The 18,122-nt window shown below is 36.3% G+C and overlaps 3 protein-coding genes across 3 annotated transcripts; 1 reads left to right on the top strand and 2 right to left on the bottom strand.

Moving 5' to 3' along the window:
• The first annotated feature begins 1,644 nt into the window (after nucleotides 1-1,644).
• On the top strand, nucleotides 1,645-5,084 carry acp5a (acid phosphatase 5a, tartrate resistant). The gene is given in 6 exon segments (XM_042725476.1): nucleotides 1,645-1,683; nucleotides 1,685-1,751; nucleotides 1,876-2,075; nucleotides 2,874-2,998; nucleotides 3,176-3,521; nucleotides 3,594-5,084. Coding segments are annotated over 6 exon segments (1,020 nt in total). The 5' UTR covers nucleotides 1,645-1,659; the 3' UTR covers nucleotides 3,852-5,084.
• A 3,039-nt stretch (nucleotides 5,085-8,123) lies between these two features.
• On the bottom strand, nucleotides 8,124-10,330 carry LOC109092269. The gene is made up of 2 exons (XM_019106024.2): nucleotides 10,006-10,330; nucleotides 8,124-8,682 (listed from the first exon to the last, which is right to left on the bottom strand). The coding sequence occupies exons 1-2, from the start codon at nucleotides 10,223-10,225 to the stop codon at nucleotides 8,282-8,284; spliced, it is 621 nt and encodes a 206-aa protein (XP_018961569.1). The 5' UTR covers nucleotides 10,226-10,330; the 3' UTR covers nucleotides 8,124-8,281.
• An 858-nt stretch (nucleotides 10,331-11,188) lies between these two features.
• On the bottom strand, nucleotides 11,189-17,539 carry LOC109091992 (glutaryl-CoA dehydrogenase, mitochondrial-like). Its single transcript, XM_042725470.1, has 12 exons — nucleotides 17,387-17,539; nucleotides 16,930-17,043; nucleotides 16,601-16,636; nucleotides 16,364-16,504; nucleotides 15,986-16,048; nucleotides 15,650-15,820; nucleotides 15,279-15,408; nucleotides 13,774-13,990; nucleotides 13,481-13,584; nucleotides 12,308-12,433; nucleotides 11,943-12,103; nucleotides 11,189-11,716 (listed from the first exon to the last, which is right to left on the bottom strand). Exons 2-12 carry the CDS (start codon nucleotides 17,030-17,032, stop codon nucleotides 11,643-11,645), a joined length of 1,326 nt encoding a protein of 441 aa, XP_042581404.1. The 5' UTR covers nucleotides 17,033-17,043; nucleotides 17,387-17,539; the 3' UTR covers nucleotides 11,189-11,642.
• Between the last annotated feature and the right edge of the window lie 583 nt (nucleotides 17,540-18,122).

Here is an 18,122-nt window from a genome sequence, read left to right as displayed (position 1 = left end):
TGCTGTTAAATCTTTGCTGTGTAGAATAACTTACAGAATAGCGTTTATATTGTTAGTAAAATTTCAAGATGAATGCTTACTGGACTGAAGCAACTTAGGTTTACTTGATTATCCATAAGTTTGCATATTAAAATGTGAATATCATAGGCTTTTGAGGAACATTTACTTGTACATCTCAGTCATCCTTGTACTGTAATGCATTGTTTTGCACCAAATTTGCACTTTTTTTTTTTTTTTTAAATAGAAGGTGTTTGTATGAGCTACATATTTTCAATGTAAAATGATACTGTATGACCCATAAAAGCCTGATGTATTGGATATTATATTAAGAAAAGCATAAATATATATGTTAGTTTTGAAAATACAAGTAATAGTGTAACAGTCACTTTTTTATTTTTAACTTGCACTGAACAATAAATTTGTACAGCCCTTTCTAATTAACAGATTCTGATATTCCAGTCATTCTGGACAGTTATTAATACTGTAGAACAAAATGACATTCTAGAGAATTCTGTGCTTTCAACTTTGTGGCAGCACTTGTGGAGGGCTCTGTTCTATTCCAGCACGACAATGCTTCTGTGCACAAAGCAGAATCCATACAAAAATTATTTACTGAGTCTGGCATGGAGTAACTTGACTGACCTCCACAAAACCTGAACCCCAATGATCACCTTTAGCATGAATTTGAAGGTCTGTGCCAGACCTCACTGATGCTCTCAGTTTTCTCAAATCTCAACACTGACATGAACTAAAAGTCACAAACCTGATTTCTTAATGACTGAAATGTTAATACATCTATCATTTGATATGATTTAACAGCATTTAGGGTCTGTAGTTGTTTTACAGACATCTAAACAGAGGCAGAACAGAAAAACAGAAGAGAAAGTAAAAAGGTGGAACGTTAGTCTTACCAGGAGTGTTTGAAACAAATGCACTTAATCACATGCTTCTGTGGTCATTGAGTAGGAAGATGCTTTGCCTGCATGCTTTGGTCACATGCTCACACCCATCCCTGTATGGGACCTAATATATAGTGGATGAGAGGAAACAGCATCCAGAAGAGGGATCACTCACACAAGGATACTTAAAAGACTAAGCCACTCATTCATCGTGAGTCTTTTTATCTGTTTTTTTTTTAAATAATTATAATGTCACAGTTTCAGTTATTTTAATCAGGGGATTTTTGAAACACTTCCTCATTTTCCATTGAATTATAGGCTACCATTGAAATGGCACTTTAAAACTATCACTATCATTGGGAAATTGTGAGTATGTATATATATATGTGTATGCCAGTGTATGCATACTAGCATAATACAGAAATAGTATGAGTACTATGCTAGTATACTTTTCAGAATTCAGCTGCAGTGTTTCTACCATCCCATTGGTTAAGTTGATTAATTGGGTAAAAGAAATCAGCTGTTACTGAAATCATGGCATGGCTTATTGATGATCAGAATGATATAAAGATAGAGCCAATGTTGTAGATGGGTATGAGGTGTAGAGAGAGGGTCTTCAAAGAGCAAAAGCTGCTGGTGTAGGTGTTTTCAGTGTCATGAGATCACTTGAATTTGATGCTTCAATGTAGTTTCAGTTCTTTTTGGTTTTATGCTTGTGAGAGAAGTGGGTTGTTAATGTTGTTTCTGTCTTTTTGCGCAGATGCGGTCACCACTAATGCTGGTGTTTTTTAACTGCTCTTCCTGGGGTCCTCTGCTGCCAATCCTCATTCATTGACCTGGAATCTAAAGGAAGTGAGTTAGCATTGATGCGTGTTAGATGCTGGAGAAACTTATTGGTTGTATTCCATGCCTCAGTATTTATGGATATGTTATCTTTTGAATGCTTGTATCTCTGCTCTTTGCTTGCTTTCATCAGGTAACAAGTCATCTATCAGATTCCTGGTTTTGGGGGACTGGGGTGGTCTGCCATATCCTCCTTATATTACCCCCATAGAGAAGGCTACTGCCCGCATGATGGCCAAAACTGCTTCACAGATGGGCGCGGACTTCATTTTAGCACTTGGTGACAACTTCTACTATAAGGGCGTCACTGATGTCAATGACCCTAGATTCCAGGTTTGGTTTCTGGAAATTAGATCCCTTGAGTCTTTTAAATGCAGGGTTTTAGCTACATCTTCGTTGATTAGCCTGAATCCTGTTATGATTTAGGTCTACTGCTGAAATGTCAAATGTGACTCTGCAGAAAGGGTATGGCCTGTTCTATTTGTGCTTGACATAGAAAGTGCAAATTGGTGTTAAATGTTTTATACAAGCTGTCTTGTGTATTATTGGTTAGTCTAGGGGTCCTGGTCCTGGTCCTGGAGGGCCAATATCCTGCAGAGTTTAGTTTCAACCAGCTCCAACACACTTGCTTGAATTTCGTTGCATTACAAATGGGATATCGCCCTATGAAGGGCACTTCGGAGTGAAAACCATCATGGCTGCCATACTGAAGGGTCGTTTCAAACTTAAGTGTTCAAAACTGGCCACTTCAAAGGGCCCTTGGAATGAAGGATTTCAAAGGGTACAACTGAGACACTTTGGGCTCCCATGATCCTTTGCGCAGATTCTTTGCATGACGACAGCACCTCTGTGTGGGCACATGATGATGCAGAAGGGCACTTCAAGAAGTGTTTTGTCCCTTCCAGCTCTCATTCCGAAGGGTAAACCCTTTGAAGGGATTAGGACATAGGGATGAGCCCTTCTGAATGGAATGCAGGCCTTGTCTTGTAAAACCTTGATTACTTTGGTTCCGGTGTTTTAATTAGGGTTTGAGCTGAACTCTGCAGGACACTGTGGCACTCCAGGAACAGGTTTGGACTCCCCTAGTCTCCTTCACCTAATGTAGACCGTGGTCCTTTCATTCTTTTGTAGGTCACATTTGAAGACGTCTACACTCAGGATTCTCTTAATATCCCGTGGTACGTCATTGCTGGCAATCATGACCATGTAGGAAACGTCCTTGCTCAAATTGAGTACAGCCAAAAGTCAAAGAGATGGTACGTTAGCCAATGTGTCTAGGCCTCCATGTCTAATTGAGATTGGTTTCCTGGTTCTTAAGCTCATTTGCAACTTGATTCGTCTGTCAGTGCAGCTGTGCCCAGTGTGTAGACTTGGCTGATACCCCTGTTCTTTTCTAAAAAGGATTGGTTTTTAACGTTATTTCCATCTTTAAGGAACTTCCCCTACTATTATTATGAGATGAACTTCCGCATTCCTCAAACGGACAGTACTCTGACCATCATCATGCTGGACACGGTGTTGCTGTGTGGAAACTCCGATGACTTCCTTGACCAGCAGCCCAAAGCGCCCCGCAGTGGTGTTCAGGCCAACAGACAGCTGTTGTGGCTTCAGGAACGCTTGGCAATGTCTAAGGCTGATTATCTCCTGGTGGCTGGCCATTATCCGGTATGGTCCATATCTGCGCATGGGCCAACCGACTGTCTACTAAAGAAATTGAGACCACTGCTTAAGAAGTACAAGGCTACTGCTTACCTGTGTGGTCATGATCACAATCTACAAGTAGGTCTTCAAGTCTTTTGATAAGGTTCAGTTTGGTCAGATTTGTATTTCACTTCTCTTTGCTGTTTTCAGTACATCAAGGAGTCTGGTATCGGTTATGTGGTCAGTGGAGCTGGTAACTTCATGGATCCTGACATGCGGCACCGCAACAAGGTTCCTCAAGGCTCTTCACTGTTCTTCAGTGGTGATGCTGGCACCTTGGGTGGCTTTGCCCATGTGGAGGTTAACAAGAAAGAGATGGCCGTTACTTTTATCCAGGCTAGAGGAACCTCTCTTTACAGGGCTGTTCTTAAAAAACGTGATCTCTTCAGAGTGTATGACCATGTTTGAGACTTATCCAGTTTTAATGTTACTTTGGGTCACATTAAATGTGACCATGTTGACCCAGGTCTTTTAGAAAAGGAGGGGGGGGGGTAAATGCACTCTTCAAATCCTTAACTATTTAGATGAGTTTTAAATGGTTTAACCAATAAATGTTTAAGCTATATTTTGAGAACCTGTAAGTGATTATTAAATGACTCCTTTTTAAACTACTTTTGTCTAAGTCTGCTTCTCAGTGGTTCACAACTGGACTTGATGCTTGTTGCAATGACTGACCCTTTGCAGGGAGTTTGACTAATCCTAACACTGAATCTGGCATTTGTCTGACAAACCAAACGGGGAGTACATTAATGTCAGTGCACCTGAACTGGAAAAATAGTTTTTTGCTCTTTACACTGAGACCAGATACCTTCTGATGCGTCCATGCTGTAACTCGGGGCTCCCCAGACTTGATCCTGGAGGGCTGATGTCCTGCAGAGTTTAGCTCCAACTTGCCTCAACACACCTGCCTGTAAGTTTCAAGTATACCTAGCAAGACCTTGATTAGCTAGTTCAGGTGTGTTTAGAGTTGGAGTAAGACATCGGCCCTCCAAGACCAACTTCTGTGACTCCTGCTGTAACTAAGGGATGATCAGTTCATGTCCTGCTTTAACAGATGCTCTACAGTAATCTCACAACACCCTGATGAGCTACAAAACTGTTGTTAAAACTTCTGATACAGTTTGAAAGCTGAGATGGTTTCATACCAGAAGTAGTCTTCTCTCTTGTCATCCAATTTGGTGTCTGACCTCGCTCTAATTCTGTTAAAACCATGGCTAGTGCTTATGACTCATTTGTTTAACTATGGCTTTTTGTCAGCCATAATGCCTTTTAATGTATTAATTGTCTTCTGATATTAGTGTTTCAGAAATTGGTGTGTGAAAGGAAACAAGGTGCTTTAAACGTGGGACACCTAATACTGCAGTGGCCTGTAATGGGGGCATTTTGTTTGTTATAGGCTCTTCAATGCACAAACAGCTCGTTACAACACCCGATTCTCGTTTCTCCGGCAGTTCCCAGTACTAACTGACTTGACTGTATCTGGAACCACTCTGAAACCAATGCTGACCCAATGTTCCTGTAGCATGAGCCCGACAAAACCAGAGCTGGACACATGTTGACCACATTAATGGTAGTCTGTGACCAAGTCCTTTTCCCTTGATTAAATATTAACAAATGTAATACTCTACTTCCCCCTTTTGAGCCTGACTAATTTAAAATAAACCTACAGGTCATGTCAACTTTTATTATGGCAATACTTGAACAGGATGTTTGTTTTATATGCTGTTTTTCACATATCTGCTATTATTTTTAAATGTGCATAGATGTTTGAAATTCAAAACCACTCAAACTACTATTAAGCCCTAACAGATGTTGAAATATATATATTACAGTAACGGTGCTTAAAGAATGGTGTGAACGTAAGCTTCATGATCTAATCTGAGGAATCCCAGCCATCACATGATATCATTGGCGGTCAGGATGCAGGCCCTAATCCTTTCTGCACATGCTGTGTCTTGGTCCTCAGTTCAATCTGGTCTAATCTAAATGATTTCCTAATCCCTGATTTAAATTAGCAAACCCACGGAGTTCCTTACTGTGTGTGGGGCCTTTTAATTTTGCTTTCATGTAAAGCCTCGCAAGAGGTATGAAAGGAAAACACAGTTTGGTGCATGTAAGGTATGTTTCCACTCCTACAAAAAAAAAAAAAACATTTTTACATTATTTATTTTCTAAATTTCTTTCCAAACTATGTCAGCTCTTCCCATGTGACTCTTAAAGCATTCATGATGTCTACATTGGCCTACTTTTCAGTTCTTCAAAAAATGTGTATAGCTTTTTGTTCTGTTATACCAAACTGCCATTGCTATCTTGTAGAAGGATTTGAACTGTAGAGGACGACCAGGTAAGTTTGCAGTTTTATGTGGATCTTTAGTATTAGTGTAATGCTAAGCCTTCTCTACCCACCTGCAGCGTGATTTTTTTGCCTGTGGCATTAAAGTGTGAACTACTACCGGTATCTAACAGGTTTATTTGTTCTATTTACAGTTCTCAAATCATTATATTGCTTTAATTATAATCACCAACCCCCACTTATGTTACATTAAATTCCTCTATTCTTTGACTACAAAGAAAACATTTTGCACAGATTGTTTGTTTCATAAAGTTTGATTGATTAACAATGGGAAAATAAAATTTTAATTATTAGAGCATAATTAATATGATTGCAAGTTTCATAAATGTGGTTTAGTAATAAGTCAGCACAAGTTATCTAAACAGGTGTACAGATGAGGTCACCAGCACTCAGATGTCATTTAAGTCCAAAGATTAACAAGTACAGCATGTTTATACAGAAATCTGTCATAAATGTGTAAAATAACTTGAAAGCTACAAGAGGAAACCATATCATAGACAACCTTTTTTTTTATCCAATACTGTAGATATATATATATAATATAAGAGGGGGAGATTTGCCATATCTGTCACTGGTTTCCACTCAGGTTTAACTCACAGCGCAAAAAGAGGAGTCTAATCTGATAATAACATCCTTACTAAACTCTTTAACTCTTGCTCTTGATCAGCTAGTCAGTTAAGCTGATCCTCTAATGGTGCAATACATAGCAACACATTCAGCACACCTTAAACACAACTGAAACACACACACACGGTCCAAAATGAACTTTTTGCCACACCTTGAATTGTGAAAATTGTTAAAATATTAATTTAATAATAACAACACATTTTGGTTTCCAGAAAGAACCATTTAGTGATCAGTTTCTTAAAGAACTATTTCAATTATCTAAATAACCTTTTGAGCAATGGAAAGGTTCAAAGAATGTTCTTGGTGGAACCATAGATGCCAAAAAAGAACCTTTATTTTTAAAACTGAGATTAATAAAATATTTTACTGGCCATGAAGCCATATGTTTCATTATTTTATTAAAAAATTTTTTTTTTAATATTAATATATTAAAATCTCTTATCCATTTTTACCTATTTGATGTTTGCAAGTGTTCAATTTGGAACCTGAACACCTACACAGTATATACATATGAGAAAAAAATAACAATTGATTTTATAAAACAGCCACTGGTTAATAAACTTTGACAATAACACTTTGGATTTTAAATCCAATCCAGTTTAACTGGCCTACAAAAATAGCCACAGGTTTAGTTTTACTTCTGCGCAAATCCATAAACAGCAAAAAAAAAATATGCTGGTTATCCTGTGTTGAACTGAATCTGCTCTGAGGATGTATTTTGGCTTCAGGAGAAGGCTGCTCCTGAATTGGCACAATCCTACAGACATGATCATGTAGTCTCTTGCTTTGTCCCTATATTACCGGGCAAACACCTCCAGGTAATGCGGCTTGGACTTACATGGCTCTCTTCTTATTGAGGTCATTTAGGGTCAACAGCACTTATTTTGAGGACAGGCCACTCATTCTCATGGTCCACAAGTTGAGGCCCAGCTTTTGCAGTCAAATAGAAAAGTTTAGGGTACTGTGGTAAATACAGACAACACCTTCATTGGCCATTGATCAAAGAAGCCAAAAGATTCTTAATTCGATTTTTTTTTCTATATAAAGAAAGGAACTTAAAACTTAAAGGAATAGTTCACTAAAAAACGAAATGCTTAAAATTTACTCACCCTTAGGCCAAACAAGATGTAGATGAGTTTGACTTGCTCACCAATGCAAGTGAATGGTTACCGTCAGAATGAACGTCCAAACAGCTGACAAAAAAAATCAAAGCAATTCACAAGTAGTCCACACGACTTCAGTCCATCCATTAACATCCTTAAAGTCTTGTGTGTTTGTAAGAAACAAATCCATCATAAAGGCATTACATTTAATCGTCACTTCTGAAGTCCATAATCCATAATAATGCTCCCTCCAGTGAAAAAGTCCATCCTCTGTTGTCCTCTCACATCAAAATCCACTGATATATTTGTTTAGAACTGTTTTTGATGGTATAAATGCTTCATCTGTGTATAATTCTCTCCTAATTCAGACGAGATCCCCGGAGAAAACAATATTATAGATAGAGGACATATTTTAGCTGGTTTGAAGTTAAAAACATCTTGATGATAGATTTATTTCTTACAAACATGCAACTTTTCAATCACTAGATGTTAATTGATGGACTGGAGTGGTGTGGATTACTTGTGGATTATTGTGATGTTTTTATCAGCTGTTCTCATTCTGACGGCACCCATTCACTGCAGAGGATCCACTGGTGAGCAAGCGATGAAATGGTAAATTTCTCCAAATCTTTTCTGATGAAGAAAAACTTTTTACATCTTGGATGTCCTGAGGGTGAGTCAATTTTCATTTTGGGGGGAACTATTCCTTTAAGAAGTCGTGGACTACTGTCTAGTGTGAGCCATTGTTCGGTGGTTCAAACTTTATCAGTCCCATCTCTCCTCTCATGGAATGACACGTGTGAGAAAGTGGAACTATGTCCTGTAATTTTAGGTGAAGGAAAGACGTAGGCCTCTTGTGGTGTCTTGTTGGGGCTCTTGTTATCCTCCAGCTGTATTTGGGGCAGTGCGGGGCTGTTGAGCATACTGTGAGAAGCAGGAGAGGGGAAGAAGTGAGGAATAAAAGGGAGAGCAGCCAGAAGAGGACTGTTCTGGGGGCTGTGCTCCGGTGAGAGGGGGATGACCACGTCGTCCTGATCCCAAACGTGGAAGGCGTTTGGGTGGGAGTGTGTGAGACCCTGTGGCATGTGTGTGGAACCGTCATCACCTGGCTCACTGTTGCCCTTTAAGATCTCCTCATCTGGACCTAAAGCCCAATCTGAACACACACAGAAAATATAAGGATGACAGCAATTAGTGTGAAAGAAAATTTTAAAAACATAAAAAAATCATGACAAAAATTGAGGCATATTAAAGTGCCATAAATTTTTTTTTTCAGTGTGATATTTTCATAACACAATCTCCTCAATTTCTCATTACTGTAAAGTATGCAGATTTTGTTGTTGCTGTTTTTTTTTATTAATCTCAGTGTCATTATCATTAATTCAGTAATACAGTATTTTATAAATAGTATACAGAATAACAGTGAAAAGATACAATTTCTTATTTAAATATGAATTTAAATAAGCTTAAAAAGATTTTTAAAAAGAGCCATCTTATATCATCATTATTTTTACACTTTTTTGCAAACTGTGAGGAAAAGGTGCCTACGTTATCACGAAAATAACATCACAATGCAAAGATTTCAATGGTCCTAAAATAAGCTTCATTTTCTTAGGAAAAGAGAAAATAAATAAATTAAATCAATAAATAAAAACTAAATAAAATACACAGAAAAATAACAGAAAAAAATTATGATAAAAATTTAGCCATATTATAGCGGCGTTAAGTTTTTTTCTGTGTGATATTTTCATAACAAACATATTTTCTTCACATTCTGATTACTGTAGTGTCCAGATTTTGTTGTTGTTGTTGTTTTATTGATCTCAGTGTCATGGTATATCATCTCTCTCTCTCTCTCTCTCTCTCTCTCTCTCTCTCTCTATATATATATATATATATATATATTAGTAATGCAGTAATACAGTAAGCTTCATTTTATTTATATATATACACACACAAACACACACACACACACACACACGCACAAACTAAAATATGTATTTTACTATACTACATCCTGTCTCTTCTCAATAAGTGACATATAAATTAAGTAATTGTTTTTCATTATTCATTGCATTATACTATAAAGACAAATGCTATCTGCAAAAATATGATGCAAATTATTTTCTCAATCTTTATTAATTTGATGCTTTTGTGGTCCAAATATTTTTTGCTGAATTTTGAACCGCATTGTATAATTTATATAGGCTAATCTTTTGAGGAAGTAAGTAAAGAAAGATTTTTTATTTTTTAATTTTTTTTTTTTTTGTGTGCCCACTATATAACTACTACTGAACAGCTACTCTTTGAATTGTTATTTATGTGCCCACTATATAAACCTTCATACTGAACAGTTACTTTTTGTGGGCACTGAATCGATCAGCATACACTTCTGGAAACACCAAGACCATGAAACTCTACCAGCTGAACCTGCTAACTTGATCGACTACCTTCACAAAGCAACTCTCGGTACATTTACCCAAGATGTCATGCGCGAGGTCTTTAATTAAATGTCCCACAATGGCATAAGCGACAGCGACCACCACCACCGCGGCCATCATCAGGTAGAGCAGGGCTCTGGGGAGCTGGATGAGATCTCTGGCTGGAGGTCTGTAGTCTCTGTACAGCGGAGACTCATAGACGGCGAACTGGTTCCCAGAGACAGACACGTTCAGACTCTTCATATTCACGGGGTTCATTCTGCCTGTAATTTCACAAAAAACTCCTGTATTTCACTTCCAAAATGTGTTTTGCTTGTCCTCCAGGTATTTTATCCCAAGTAACCAGCGACTATTTGTCGAGTCGGTGAGTAGAATCGGTGCATAATGTCATTTGAAAAAAAAAAAAATGTCAAAGTTTAATTCCTTAAAACAAACAACTGCACTCATTCAAAGATGAGATTTTAAAAGCAGCCATGTTTCAGTTCAGATGGGCAGATGGCCTGTGCTGTAAGTGATGAGGTTTGAAGATCTCACACCATCGGCCGGTCGTGATCTTTTCTCGGACAGTGACGCGTCATCGCTGAAATCTCATCAAGGCGCGCGCACGGATCATTCAAGGTCAACCAGAAACTGCTCTAAATGTTTTATGCATTTCTAACAATTAACTCATTTTTACTTTTCTAATATTCTTGTAAATATTTTTTGCTAATGATCTGTTAAATACCAGTATTATTTTTTATATATAATTTATATACTAGCTATTGTAGCTTTTTAATAAGTATTTGGATTTTTTTTAATTCTTCTATTTTGTTTTAATTTTGAGTTAGTTTTAGAAATTTAGTTTTTATTATTATTATTATTTTTACTATAATAACCCTGTGAAATACTATGTAGGCTAATGTAGAATTATTAGTTATAAAAAAATATATATATATTTTTGAGGAAATGTAGCTTTTTAAGAGTTTGGGTAGCAGAAATACTTATTTTCTCTAATGATCTGGCAGATACTATATAGCCTGATGTTGAATTATTAGTAATTAAATATTGTTTAATAAATATTGTCTCATGTAGAACAGTGTTTCCCAACCTATTATTAAAATGGACATCATTATAACAACTATTAATGTTTAACTGTTAGGTAACACATACATACCCACAATGCATATAAATGACAATAAACAAATTAGATTTGATTCCGAATTAATGCATAGAATCACAAGATACTGATATTTCATTTATTTTCAGGACTCAATAAATACAACACAATTTACAAGAGAAGAGATCGACAATGATCAGCGAGTCTAAAGTGCGAGCAGGATGTCTGGCACCCTTGACTAAAAACCTGTTTTCAACAGTATTTTGAAACCACTATGAATTGTCTTTCATTATTAAGTTCTTATGATCATTGTACCAATGAATAATGTGGATCAATGACTTTCAATAATTAACTTTACCACAAGATCATTCACTGTTTCATAATGCAACTGTCTTTGTAGCGTGACATTTTAATTCATGTCGATCCAGTACCCCAGAGAGAAGATCCCGTCGAAGATTTGTCCGTACAGATTTAAGACCCATTTACAAACCGAAAGATTTGAGACCACACAGAGGCACTTATGGATGGATGTCAAGTAAATATTTCCCATTACAACCTCGTTCAGTGAGAAATATGGGTTTATTTTCCAACAGTAAAAGACTGGAGTCCAGTGATGGCTCTGCCCAAGATCAAAGCATGGATGTCATGAGTGCCTGTGAAAAGGAAGAAAATTATTTTATTAAAATTTGCATGATTCAAATTAAAATAAAAATCTCTACATCAGTGTTTAAACAGGAATTGTTATCATTGCATTAGTGCACAACATGAAAAAACTACATTCTTGATTGTGCAAAACTTATATACCCCTATACTGACCTCTGCTGGCCAAAAGTGTGGCTTTCAAATAAAATGAAAAACATTTTTTCCTTCTCCTTGTACCTTCATATGTGTTGACGGCCTCTAGGTTCAAGACATGGCGTATGATGTGGTATTCGTCTGCTATGCCGTTTCCTCCCAGCATGTCTCTGGCCTGCCGGGCGATGTCCAGGGCTTTCCCACACGAGTTTCGTTTCAGCATGGAGATCATCTCTGGATTGTATTTTGGAGAAATACATTAACAAATTCAATGAGCCGCAGGATTCTTTGACAATGAGACAGCTGGGGTTTAATCTGAAAAGGCTCATGGGTATTCAGGGCACCGGATTGTAATAATAACATTTCTGTAAGCTCTGGACTCCTTCAAATGTTTTGCTTAAACACACTGAACTAATATCTAAGACTGAGACTCTTTGGTAATGACTCACTTCTTTTGGTCGATGAGTCTGCCCAGCTGTAAACAGGACTGCAGGCCGATTGTAATCTCTGTCAGCATGTCTGCCATCTTCTTCTGTATCAGCTGGTTTCTGGCCAGAGGGACCCCGAACTGGATTCTATATAGAAAAATAATTTACATATAAGTAGGTGAAATTAAAAGTAAAACTAAAGGTAACGTAGTCGCATGTTACACGTACTTAGTATTAATAACAGTAAATTATCCAACCAAAACCTAACCTTATCGTAAGTAGTTAATTAATATTACTCAGTACTGTAATCAATGTAATGACACTTGTATAATTTTCATATTTTTTACATTTGATATTTCATTGTGATTTTTAAATGTGACTTTTGTGTTAATTTACTAAAAAGCACTAATTGGTCACTTTGTCTTTATTATTATCATTTTTTTGTGCTTATTTTGGAGTAAACTATTTGTATGTACTTTATAATAAATGTTTTATTCAAATGAAGTCTTTTTCATGGTAGGCAAAAAAAAAAAACAGCTTTTAAAAACCAAATGCAAAAATATCATTTATCTTTAATCTGGGTTATTACAGTTAAAAAAATGTGCTAAAAAAATTACTATTTTATTATTATTATTATAACTAACTTAAACAAATATTTTTTGGCTAGTTGCCAAGTAAACATTTCTCATTTTCATATAGTTTATCTTGATGTACTAAAATAACTAAAACTGAAAAAAAAAAAAAGAATGAATCTAGACATATATATATTTATATATATATATAAAAAAAATACTTTACAAAACCACACAACAAAATTACTATAACAAAAAAAAGGAAAAAAAAGAAAACAAATTCAAAACAAGCATAAAAACTATAATAGTATCTCAGGGATACCCTGAATATCATCGAAAGTTGGAAAAGTACTGAGATACAATTTTTTAGTTACATTGCCTGGCCCTATTATGACATACATGTCAATATTTTTTATTAGGAAGATTAATTATTATGCATACATGGAATATTTTCTATTAATTTGTCACACTTTAGAACTATTCAAATTAAATGCAATAAAGGTCATCAACTGGTAACTTGTTAAAATACCTCAAATAAACACTTTTCCTTACACAAAAACCAACTAGTACTTATATATGCGTGTTAAATGTTAAACTGATCACCTGATGCTAAACCGCTCACCTGTCCAGAGTGTACTGGCGGGCAGCGTGGAAACAAAATTCTGCAGCACCCAGAGCGCCCCACGCGATGCCGTAACGGGCGTTATTCAGGCAGCCAAAGGGACCCTACAGAAATCAACACGTTTAATCAAATATCAAAAGAGTTAAGAATCATTTTAGTGGGCATGTTACCTTTTTCCAGTTCATTTCAGTGATTCTATCAGTTATCTGTGTTGGTATGAGATTTAGGCAGGTGTTCGGAAGTGTGATCAGGAGTACTAGTGATGCATTAATGACGGTGACAAACATACTCACAGCAAGACCAGACACATGGGGCAGCAGGTTTTCCTCTGGCACTTCAACCTCGTCCATTAGGATCATCCCGGTGGCTGAGGCCCTGAGGGAGAACTTGCCCTCTATCTTTGGGGTGCTCAGGCCATTCATTCCTCTCTCCAGGACAAACCCTCTCACTCTGCCATCCTCACATTTGGCCCACACCACACAGATATCAGCGTATGGGGAGTTGGTGATCCTGCTCAGAGATAAAAAAAAAATAAAAAATAAAAAAGAAGTGTTTGTGTAAGTGCTTATCATAACTCATCTGTGCTGTGTTCAAGATTTATGTGTACAATTATATTATAGCTGTGATTTTAGTTCTTTTTTGTGCTTTCAATTTAGCCAAAATAATGATACATTGGACCAAGTTTAAAAAATAAATATTGCCTAATTTGTATTAGTATTTTATTTTTTAATTTTTTAACGTATTTGGTTTGATCAAACATTGATTAATCAAATATATTGCCTTTCCCAAACACAAAAACATTCAAACAAGCTAAAAAGATTTTTTATTTGATACTTATTATATTTTCCTTAGACATAAGCCAAAAAAAAGTATAATAATAATAAAAATAATAATTCACAATATCAAAAGTTAAATGAGCTAAAATAAGAATTTTCATGTAATATAAAACATTTTGTTAGTCAATGGTTAATGTGGTTAACTTAAAAAAAAAATAAATGCATCATATTTTGTAATGTGCTAAATAAATAAATAAAAATAAACAATACAATACAATAAATCCAACAATCATTTCTGAAGTCAGTAAAGTGAGTATGTGTTCTGCACATCAACACAAGTGAAAGGTGTCAAGTGAAAATACTAAAACAATTTTTATTTGAACTTTTTTCTCTATGGGGAGTGTTATTTGATTATAGAATAACTGAACAGTTTTTTGATTAGTTCAATATAAAAATATATTTAAAGTTAATTGCATAGTCGTTTCTCTTTTTTCAGTATAGTTTGTTATATTGTTCCAGTGTAATTTTTTTTTTCTTTTTTGCTGTGCTACTGTGGCTTTAGATAAAAGCATCTGCTAAATGAATAAATGTAACTGTAAATGAACTGAAAATCTGCTCAGACAGAAACATCTCTGACGTCAACCCAGATTCACATTGTATACTTAAGTAAACAGATGGTTAGCAGATTTCAGTGTCCTCCTAAACCAGCAAGGGACAAACACCACGTAGAGGGTAAAGTTACGAAATCTAAATATGGACGTAGGTACACGGCCCTTACATAAGAAACCCACCAATGAACTGACCTTCACATAAAATGATACATGATTTCAACATATTAATAAAAACTATAAAGCACATTAATGATATTAAAATAGAACTTAGCTGACTTGATAACACAAAGAAATCTATGACATGCATTTGTTCCTTTTTAATGAAAAGGCCTATTTCTGACATTATATATTAATTATTGAGCGAGCCAAGGCCAGACTCTTGGCTAAACCAAACTATTCAGGGTCACTGACCATGTTTTTGCCCCACTGATGGTATATGTCCTGCTGGAGGGGTTGTATTTGGCTTTGGTCTCCATGCCACCAGGGTCACTGCCATGGTTTGGTTCTGTAAGTCCAAAACAGCCCAGAATCTCTCCACGAGCTGGGAAGAATGACACACACATAACATGGGGCACTTCATAAATGTGAAGACATTTTGAATGAATTTCCATGACTTTTCCAGTAATTACTGAATAATTGGAATGTGCAAAATTTCTAATTAAATTACTGTTTAAAAAACAAATGACTGATATTAATTTTAAAATGACTGATTTTCCACGGGGATTTTGAGCTATGCAAATATTTTCACAGCAGTTCAATGCACTGACATGCAGTTTACTAACCCAGCTTAGGCAGGTATTTCTGTTTCTGTGCTTCTGTTCCATATGCGTTGATAGGGTGCATGACTAGTGAGGACTGGACACTCATAACTGAACGGTAGCCACTGTCCACTCTCTCCACCTCCCTGGCGATCAGACCGTACGCCACGTAACTGGTGCCCGCACAGCCATATCCTCAACACAAAGGATCCAAATACATTATACATTCAGAGTCATGGACAACAGAGTCATCAGAGTCACCTGGAAGCTGTATATAAGAGATATGATGTTTAATGAGACTGTGGTTTTCCTGAGGATGATTCCTGTACAGTCTCATTATCTTATACAGTCTGAGTTTACCTTGAATCGTAGGCCCAAGGACACCAAGCTCTCCCATCTCGTTTAAAATCTCTCGATGGAAATCTGCAAGTTCAAAGCCACAGATTCAAATTTCAAGGCTCTTCTTATCAAGACATTATAATACAGAGACAATCAACCTTTATAAATGAAATAAAATAAAACCTGAGGTAAGAATTAAAGGGATAGTTCACCCAAAAACAAACATTCTGTCATCATTTAGGATAGTTTGAAGAATGCAAAACACTATGGAAGTCAATGGCTACCATCAACTCTCTGTTTACTCACATTCTTCAAAATAGCTTTCTTTGTGTTCAACACTATCGCTTTAATCATGCAGTTTTAATTAATACATCAGATGTGACTAGTTGTTCCACTTACGTTCATTCCTGTTGGCCATGAGGATACGGGGCATGAGCTTCTCCTGGCAGTATGTGCGGAAACTGTCTCTGATCATGATCTCCTCCTCTGTGAGCAGTCCTTCCAGATCCAACGCATCACGCCAGTTAAACTGCACCTTAGCTAGAAATCAAAAACCTTCTTAGTTTCAGCTCAAATACAGTACATGATGTCGAAATCAAACATCACAATTGGAAAATATTAAAGAAATATATTTACGGGTTTTCGCTGCTTTTTTCGCTTGCTCCTCTGTCTCTGATAGACAAGAACATTTGAGATTTAGTTACCAAGCCTTAACACGGAACCACATGGATTCTAAAACTTGATGCAATTTGATCAACTTTTAATGTGAATGTAAAATGAGTTTAGTTTACGGAGATATATACTGATGATCATGCAGTACATTTACACATCGCCATCTGATTATTAGTTTGAAAAGTGAAATAATGTGCCATAAAATCTTTCCTGATTCGTCTATTTTTGTTGTCCTCAGGACTGATATGATGATTCAAAGTTATGGTTATGTTATGGTGAATTAGTGATCTAACCGTATGCAGCAGGGGCTGAAGTGCCCTGGGCTCTTGACACAGAGATCAGAGAACATCTCTGTGAGTTCACCAGCAGGCGTGATAAAGCTCTTCTCAATGCCATTGTATTCAAACCTGAAAAAAAAAAAATATATTACATTTTATTACATTATAACAGTATCTACACAAGTTTATTTCACAGTCACTTTAATTTTTAAGATTTCCTGTGGTGACGTAAATTGCTTCCTGTTTGGTGGTGTTACTTTTTTTTACAGTATTTTCTGATGAATTACTGTCTAGTCCACGCATGGTTACACAACTGGAATTACACAACGTATCACACCATCCCAGACACATTCACAGATTTCAAAATCTATATAATCTGTATTTCAGATGTATATTTTAAACGTGTAGTTGTGAACAGTTCTGTTCGCCATGCAGTCATACTGGAAAATGTATTTAAAACATACTAACGTACCTCCAGCGCCTTCGATCAGATGATTTCCCTGTCTACTGTAATACTATTTATATTCAGAGCAGAGCTGGTGAACGTGTCACATGCACATATTGGAAGCTCGAATCCTCCATCTTTTGTGAGGTATGTTTCATAATGCCTTGTGTAACTGCCACAATAAATATGTAACATTGTTTTTTTTTTATCATTTTAAAACGTCACTAATCATTTTATACTACATAATTACATACACCAATTATTATATAAAATAAAAATGGCTAATATCGAATTTTGACATTTTTAATTTTAAATTTAAATTAAGTTTGTTTGATCATGCCACATTCAAAATGGCTGACGGCAACGTCTGAAATCCTGTGGCATGTCGGAGGCGTTTTCCGGAACCGCGCGCTCTGATTGGATGATCAGAACAGGCGTGTGCGCGGAGAGGAATTTTTAAGGTGCTTTGCTCTGTTGTAACATAAAATGACTGCTGGGTAATTTCTGTTATGAATATATTTTCATGTCGTGCACGTGCATAATTACAGGTGGCTATATATATATAAAAAACCCAAAACATACATGAGATAGATGCATAATATTTTCTTGCAATTTTGCAAGATCCCGTTGTTTTTAATTTACTTTAACGTTACAGAGTGACATAGGTCTTCGCAACTAAAATGAAGATAAAGGTGTTTTGTCTGTGTGTGACGATGTGTGTTGTTTCAGCCTGAAATTGCATTGCCTGAAATCCAAATTAGGC

Source organism: Cyprinus carpio, chromosome B6, assembly GCF_018340385.1.
Source record: "Cyprinus carpio isolate SPL01 chromosome B6, ASM1834038v1, whole genome shotgun sequence".
Lineage (NCBI taxonomy): Eukaryota > Metazoa > Chordata > Actinopteri > Cypriniformes > Cyprinidae > Cyprinus > Cyprinus carpio.
Note: the sequence above shows the minus strand (reverse complement) of the source record. Positions and strands in the feature narration are given on the sequence as shown.

Bases quoted from the DNA above. Each gene is read 5' to 3' on its own strand.
- LOC109091992 (XM_042725470.1), bottom strand. From the start codon at position 17,032: ATGGCATTGAGAAGAGCTTTATCACGCCTGCTGGTGAACTCACAGAGA. The intron at 12,104-12,307 runs GTGAGTCATTAC...TATTTCTCCAAA, and splicing joins AGACTCATCGACCAAAAGAA to ATACAATCCAGAGATGATCT. The intron at 11,717-11,942 runs GTACAAGGAGAA...TCCTTTTCACAG, and splicing joins GGCCGTCAACACATATGAAG to GCACTCATGACATCCATGCT.
- LOC109092269 (XM_019106024.2), bottom strand. From the start codon at position 10,225: ATGAACCCCGTGAATATGAAGAGTCTGAACGTGTCTGTCTCTGGGAAC. The intron at 8,683-10,005 runs GTAAATGTACCG...GTGTGTGTTCAG, and splicing joins CCTCGCGCATGACATCTTGG to ATTGGGCTTTAGGTCCAGAT.